The following is an 8423-nucleotide window of genomic DNA, read 5'->3' as shown; positions in this document are numbered from 1 at the left end:
GCTCAAGAGTCCAGGTGGAATTGGCTTCAAGGGCATGAAGTTCAGCAGACATAACGTCTTGCCAATGAGAATGGTGAATGGCAACGGAATAACAAGAAGGGTCAACAGAAGCAGTGAGGGCATCTAATTAATTAAGGTGAGATGAGGAAAACTGGGAACAAGAAATAAAAGCAGATAAATGATGAGTAGTACCTGAGGTGCATGCAGCCGGTGATGATGTCCTGGGCTCAGTGTGTAGAGTCGGACAAACATAATCATGGAGATATGCGGGTCAAGAAGTAGCACGTCGAGGACAAGAAGAGATAGGAGGAGGAGGAGAGTTAGAGAGGCCAGAGGGAGGAATGGGAGTAGGATCTGGTAAGATTGGCTCGGGAACAAGTAAGGGAATGATGGGAATGGATGAGTCAGAAAGATCGGGAAGATCCTGAAAAATGAAACTTATGTTCATTGAATGTGACGTCTCGAGAGTAAAAAATGGTTTGAGTGTCTAGGTTATGGAGCTTGTATGCTTTGCGGTTACTGGGATAACCAAGAAAAATGCATTTAAAGGCACGAGGGGAGAATTTATCTCGAGAGGCGCGGAGGGTTTATGCATAACAAAGACAATCCAAAACACGGAGATGACTGTAATTGAGGATGGTGTTGAAGAGAAGTTCAAAGGGTGATTTATTTTGGAGAGTGCGACTCGGTGTGCAGGACAGTAGTGAGAACACATTCGTCCCAAAATTTTAAAGGTAAATGGGCTTGAAAACGAAGACTGCGAGCAATATTTAAGAGGTGTCAGTGTTTCAACACAGGTACGCTCATGAATAATGCCATGAGTGTTAAGATAAGTTTGAAATTTTTGCGAGAGAAATTCTTGTCCATTATCAATTCGAATTATTTTAATCATTATATTGAACTGGGTTTGGATGAGAGCAAAAAAATGCATGAGATGTGTATAAGCCTCAGATTTATGACGCATGAGATACATCCAGGTAGTGCGGGAAAAATCATCGACAATAGTAAGAAAATAATGGGCATCACAAATTGAAGGGGTATGATAACCACCCCAAATGTCACAAAAAATACGATTGAAAACAAAAGTACTTTTATTAGCAGTAGAAGGAAAAGGCAGTCGCATGTGCTTAGAATGAGCACAAACATCACAGTCTGAAGTAACATATGAATAATTAAAAAACTAAGGAATGAAAAGACGAGAAGGGTGACCTAGGCATTGGTGCCATAAGTCTTTATTAGTAGTGGATTGCACTGAGAAAGCCATGACAGTGTTGGGCCGGTACACATAAAGCCCATTGCAAAAATCACTAGCTCCAATCAACCTCGTTGACTGTGGGCCTTAAAAGAAAAAATTTGTAGAAGAAAAAAACAATGCAAGAGGTGTTAGAGGTAAGTTGAGGGACAGATAAGAAATTAAAATGAAATTGAGGGATAAAAAAGACATTTGAAAGAGTGACGGTTTCGGATAGAATACATGTGCCGACTCCTTCAATGGAAATGGTATTTTCATTGGGAAGCCGAGTAGAGTGGGGGGAAGAAGGGGCATGAAACTTGACAAAGGTGGCTCGGTCGTGACACATGTGGGCACTGGCTCCGCTGTCCACGACCCAGTCACGACAATTATCAAATAAGGGAGAAGAGGAAGTGACGTTACCAACAAAATTGATTGAGGAGGGTTGTGGGTTGAGGAGATCCAGTAATTTCTGGTAGAGCTCCGGCGTGAGGCCTGGTACCGGTGACGAATCAGTGGAAAAAGAGGCGACGTTGGCTACTGGAATCATCCTAGATGGTGGTTTGCCAAGAAGAGAGGGGCGGGACTTGGATCAGTTGTCACGGCCAGGAGGGTACCCGATGACCCTCCAGCAATGGTCACTCAGATGACCCATTTTACCACATTCCGAGCAGCGGGGGAATTCTTGGAGGCACCGGAGTGAGCGGCGAAGGCCAGAGAGTCAGCCATCGTTGGTCACAGATGAAGAAGTCGCTATTGTTCTTCCTGAAACAAAATACAAAAACCTTTGGTAATAGGGGGAAGGGGTTCCATGGCAAGTATTTGAGTCTTGAGTTGAGAAAAAGAGTCATTGAGGCCAAGAAGAAATTAAAACACTCGTTCATCCTCTGCTTGCTGTTGAAGATCTTTGAGATCATTGCTAGTTTGGAGATGGCTTAGTTCATCCCAAATTTGTTTTATCTTGTTATAGTACTCATGAATGGAATGTGTATTTTGTTGTAGGGAAGAGAGCTCGCGTTTGAGATGGTAAAGACAGGCGTTATTGCCGTGGCTGAAACGAGATTGGAGATCAACCCAGACTTCTCATAGATTGGTGTGGTACTCGAGAGAGTTGGCAAGAGATGGGCTGATGGAGTTGAGAATCCAGGTGAGAATCATATCTTTGGTTTGATTCCATTGTGTGTAATTGGGAGAAGTTTTGTCGGGAGGGAGTAGAGAACCATCAACAAAGCTAAATTTATTTTTGGCATTTAGGGCTTGGGTCATGGCCTTTTGTCATTTGGAAAAATTGTCTCCTGTAAGGAGTCCAGAAACAAGAATGAGACTGGGAGAATCATAGGGATGAAGCAGATAGGGGGATGGAACGGTGGAAGAGGAAGAGGAAGAAGAAGAGGAAGAGGAAGTCATGAGAGAGGGGATCGTGTTTAGGCTGATACTATGTTAAGAAGATGAAAATTAAGACTTTTCTATTATATCTCACTCATGTTTACAATAATGTGTAGACTGTATAAATAGATACATGTAGCTTTATCTAAGTATGGAAACAAATGAAAATACGGTAATAAGAAATATTTACAATTTAATGATTAATTCCTAAAAATCAGGAAACTGATGATTGGCTGATTTTGTGCAAGGCTGAATCCTGATTTGGTGCAGTCATGGATTCAGTCAATAATGATTATGTATATATCATCATAATTTCTCATACAATATATACCAGCAGCTTCTTTGTTTGTGTTGTAGATGATTGTTTTCTTTCACGTTTAATTTAATGCCTATTGTGGCAAAGAGGCTGGCTAGCCTAAGCTGGTGGGGTCAGCCTTGCAGTTACATTCATATATATATATATATATATATATATATGCTCAACCGTATTTTCATTTCTGAAACGAAAATTGCTCAATTAAGCAAGATAAGGATAGAGATATTGCGTCTTCCCTTTGATGTAGAGGCAGTATATCATGGGCCCCACTCAACCTTTAGAATAAAGCTTCAAGTTTCCCCATACGCGAAGACTTCACAATCCTTCCACGCATGTTCTGTTCTCTCAACTATTTTTTAAGCCAAGACATAAGACTTTCTGCCATGTAGTTACCTGTACTCGACTGAGTTCATTTCTAATTTAGTATGGGATTCCTTCTCTATGCATGCCAGAATATCCCCCACCTTGCTTGTATTATATGTCAACATTAGGGTGCTTAAAAAGTGGGAAGTAATAACTTGCACCCAATGATCATCTACGGCCAGTACTTAAAATTTGTGTATATATATATATATATTGTATGTTGCTTTCACATTCTGGTGGGGCTTAATTCATCTGTTTTGTGTTGTAATGTTGGAGAAGGCCGAGATAGAGGAATAGGTGATTAAAGGAAACAGAAATATTTAGAGAGGACATGGGCAAGATTATCATGCAGAGTTGGTCTCCATTTTGGTATGTTTTGTTGCTGAGTTTTGCTTTGGTAGTAGGACCAGGAGCGCAGGGCTGGAGCAAAGAGGGGCATATCATGACATGTCGGATTGCGCAGGTAATCCATCTTCATATTATCCCATTTTTTTCTGGCAAGATCATTGGTTGTTTCATGGCTGTGGATTAATTGTACGTGGGGGCTCAAGGGATCGATCGACACTTACCTTGATGTTTACAAAAGTACTAAATTTTGTGTGTGCGCGCGCGCGCGTGTTTTTTTTTTTTTAAGTTTGTGTTTATATATATAGGCCGTCAATATGCCATAGAAACAATTGAACGTACAACGTCTGTCCCGCCCTTTCCTTCTTCTTGTCGTCTCGGTTTTTTGTTTTGTCACTTGTACGTATGTAGAGCTTGTCCGTGAACGTACTCATCAAGTTTGAAGTTAATCTTGCTAGCTGTGTACGTTTGCCAATTCAGCTTCATTCCTTTTCTCATGTCTTTTGCGTTACCTTTCGCAATTTTTATTTGCCACCCTCTTTGGCCTTGTGCTAAGAAATTGACCAATTGATCAACTTGGTTTTGAAAAAGAGTACTTTTGCTACTCATCATCTCGACACACCATACACTACACTTTTTATGATTTTATAATTAAATTTTTCTACTAATCATCTATATACCATATATTTTGTAAGAGAAAAAAAAATATAGTATGTATTATGTAGAGATGATGAATAGAATTTTTCTTTGAAAAAATTAGTTGGTAGTGATCATGTGATGTAGATCATAATGTGCATGGCACTCTCACAAATTTATAGTAATATAACATCATATGATGTGATAATTAGATTATCAAGTGTCCGTATTCTAAAAATACTTAATAATCACTCTTGTTTGGTGAACTAAAATTGGTCGGTTTTGATTCAAAAGGATGAGGGGCTCCAAAATTTTAAATTAATTGGGAGATAGAAATCTCGTATTACCCACGTACTCTATCCATTATGATATGAATCAAGATACATTTTGGCTATAATATTTAATCCATGACTCAATTATGATCCCTAACGCCTAAAGCATTGAGTGGTTTGAAGTTAGTGCTACCCTTTCTTCACTAATTGGTAGAAGGATGGCTAAACAGCCTTCAAGGGATGGTCCGATCGACCACCCTAAGAGGAGTGGTTGGGTGGGCCGCCCCCAACACAAGCCAAGTGGTTAATTGGTTCAGCGATCACCCCGTGCTGTGGTGGATCTCTAACCATCCTGAGAGGCAGCGGTCACTATCTATAAGGATTTCATAAAAATAAACTCACAAATTAATGTAGTTTAATGTGACCGTATATCAGATTGTAAAATTATTTTTATTATAAAGTAAATCTAACAGATCACATGAAGCTATATATGTTGTGATCAATTTATTTTTATAAAATCTTTTTATGATTGTAACACTTCTCTTCTTAATATATACTTGCATCTCACGTTGATTCCCTCAAGAGAAGGGGATATTTCAAGAAGGTTCATAAATCCAGAAATCATGACGAAATTGTGCTACTAAATCTTAACAGGAACTTCTAGGGTCTGAAGCAGCAGAGGCTGTTCGAAATTTGTTACCCCATTATGTGAATGGCGATTTATCAGCCCTTTGTATATGGCCTGACCAAGTCCGACACTGGTACAAGTACCGGTGGACAAGCCCTCTTCACTTCATTGACACACCCGACAATGACTGCACGTTCAACTATGAAAGTAAGCCTAAATATTGTCACCAAAAACTTGATGATCATGTCACCTTATCATCATCAAACTCATAGCAATGACATATCTATTAAAATGGTAACCTTGAAACTTTTGTGGGTTTAGGGGACTGTCATGATCCGCATGGCAAGGAGGACATGTGTGTCGCAGGTGCCATTCAGAATTTTACCTCTCAACTTAAGCACTACAGAGAGGGAAGTGCTGATCGTCGATGTAAGTATATAAATCCAATTTATGTAGCAACTTGTGTTGTTTTTGTCCTTAGAATGTTTGGTTTTTCAATTGAGATTCTCTCTAGTTTCTTGATCTTATTGGATGTTCCAATACAGAGAGAGATGGACACAACATTCTCTGAGAAAACCTTATATTAGCCGTATTAAATATCTAAGACCCACATGTATAGTGTGTTTTTCTCTCTAAAATTGAGCCCTCTAATTCAATTTAGCAAAAGAATGTCTATTCTTATATCATCAAGGCTTTTGCAGATAATATGACCGAGGCCTTGTTATTCTTGTCACACTTCATGGGAGATATCCATCAGGTATGAATGCACATGTGAGAAACTTGAAGAACCATTTTCTAAAGCCTTTGGGATTCCAATTCAAGCATTCATGGAAGATATTATGTGTTTGTTCTTGGTCTTTCAGCCGATGCATGTTGGATTTACAAGTGATGAAGGGGGAAACACCATAAATCTACGCTGGTTTAGGCGCAAGTCTAACCTGCATCATGTAAGCCAATATTTCAATCAATGGTGGAGATCTTTCATGTCCTTGCCACTCTCTCTTCACGTTATAGTTGACCTGACCTATCTATTGACTCTACAGGTTTGGGATAGGGACATTATTACAACAACTATGTCGGATTATTATGAGAAGGACATGGAAGTCCTTTTGGAAAACATAGAGACAAACTTCACCGACGTAAGATAACTAACTGATTAACTTAGTGGGTAGTTTAGTTGGTACGAGCTGATATTTTATGACTTCAAGGTCAAAAGTTTGAGAGGACATAAGTTGAAACCACTTGTGGTAGTAAAGGTTGACCTTATGGCCATGGGATGAGTTTTGGACCAACTGGATATTTTGGAGATGTTGTGGTGACGGGCTCGCCCTTGGGATAATAGTTATGGCTCAAACTGGATATTCCGCAACGGGGAAGGGCTCCTATGATCATGCTTAGGGAGGGTTGCTACGCTGGTCGCCCCCGCCTCCCTTTTCATTGAGGGAAAAAAAAAACCAATTAACTTCTTAAGTACTTGCATTTGGGAAGCAAGTTTAATTTCTTGGATAGCTAATTAATTCAAAAACTTTTATGAAAGTAAATTCACAAATTGATATAGTATAATAGATTGTAAAATTATTCTAATATTAATTAGCTTTAAAAATACAGGGAATATGGACGTCTGATGTTACATCATGGGAGCATTGTGATGATATTCTTTCATGTGTAACCAAGTGAGCTTTCTCTGATCTGTGGAATAATTTCCTATTCTTCATACTAATTAATTTCATTATATGCTTCTCTTTGTCAATACATACGTGTACCTTTCGGCCAATTAATTTAATTTGCTGACATATGATTCATTTTGGCACATGTGTAGGTGGGCTTTAGAGAGCATAAACATAGCTTGCAAATGGGGTTACAAAGGAGTGGAGCCCGGTGCAACTCTGTCGGGTATATATGCAAATTCAACCCACCTCTTAAAAACTATAATTCATTGTATGTATTAGGAAATGAATCAGAAAATGATCATGACAGATAATGAATTAAATTGAGGTAATACAATTTTGTGTGTGGTTGCAGATGATTACTTTGACTCAAGGATGCCAATTGTTATGAAACGAATTGCACAGGGAGGAGTTCGATTGGCTATGATTTTGAACCGAGTTTTTGGTGACTCGAACGAAGGATTTGCAACAGCAACTTAAGCATGCATGCCATGCAACAGCAATGGCTTTCAATGTTCAATATCGATCTTCATTTTAACCAATTATACGTGCATAATTAGTTTGACTCCATTTATCCATAATATTCATGATTACTTGTATTTAATGATTATAATCCCTTACAATGTTAGTCATTGACGACTTATTTCTAATTAATTATGGATCATTGCGTAGAAATGACTCATGTATATCTCAGATCATGTAAAAACATTGTCGACTGATATTCATGCTGTCTTATTTATCAATTAAACCATAAATAAAGTTCTTATAAATGTTTCATTAATTTCGTGAATGTGAAAAAATGGATAGAATCTATATATGTTTTTCATCGGTCTGCTTTTTATAAATTGATTACTCTCACTTATGACAAATAAATACTTTATATGTATAAAGAATTCTTAGAAGTTGCTTCATCTCGTTTACTCGAATATGTATTTATTTTGTTTGTTTATTATATCCCTTTCTGGTTATAGTTTTGACTTATTTGATCTGGTATTTTGGTACTTGGGGGTTATTAGTCTTTTTATATTATTGTAAATCCCAAGTATCTTGATTGTTATCATGGTATTCCTCCGCCACAAGCGAAGGCCTATTAATAAACTTGGGCGGAGTCACTATTGAACATGTGACTACTACCCTCTCTAAAAAAAATATAAAAAGAAATTTGAGAGTTGCAAAGATAGAAAAATAAAAGTCCTAAAAAATTGCATATTATTTTAGGAACAAATACAAGCATAAAATAATCAAATGCATGAAAACTCTCACATTTCACTTCATTTGGTTATGCAGTTCAGATGAGATGTTTTGTTGAAAGTTGAATAAAATATTATTATTGGAGAGGACATTCCGACCAGTCAGTCTCACATGGGCCTGGGCCCTTACTTAAGCTCAAAGCCTGCCTCATTACCGAAAAGCCTAGCTATTCAAGGGAATCCAGCCCACAGCCAATACCAACTGGATAACTATCCAACGGTGGTATGGGATAAAAACGGTTATCATCCAAATTTACTAAATGAACCCTCATATCCAGGTTTGAATTTGAATAATGGATATGACTATTATCATTTAAACAATAGAACGG

At 38.1% G+C, this 8423-nt stretch overlaps 1 protein-coding gene across 1 annotated transcript; it reads left to right on the top strand.

Annotated features, from left to right (window-relative positions):
* The first annotated feature begins 3524 nt into the window (after positions 1 to 3524).
* Positions 3525 to 7625, top strand: LOC108979823 (endonuclease 1-like). The gene is made up of 9 exons (XM_018950593.2): positions 3525 to 3759; positions 5204 to 5384; positions 5499 to 5606; positions 5879 to 5934; positions 6041 to 6124; positions 6221 to 6316; positions 6786 to 6850; positions 6997 to 7070; positions 7200 to 7625. The coding sequence occupies exons 1-9, from the start codon at positions 3628 to 3630 to the stop codon at positions 7322 to 7324; spliced, it is 921 nt and encodes a 306-aa protein (XP_018806138.1). The 5' UTR covers positions 3525 to 3627; the 3' UTR covers positions 7325 to 7625.
* The last annotated feature ends 798 nt before the right edge of the window (positions 7626 to 8423 follow it).

Source organism: Juglans regia, chromosome 4 (assembly GCF_001411555.2).
Source record: "Juglans regia cultivar Chandler chromosome 4, Walnut 2.0, whole genome shotgun sequence".
NCBI classification, from domain to species: Eukaryota; Viridiplantae; Streptophyta; class Magnoliopsida; order Fagales; family Juglandaceae; genus Juglans; species Juglans regia.
This window is presented reverse-complemented; position numbering and strand designations above follow the sequence as displayed.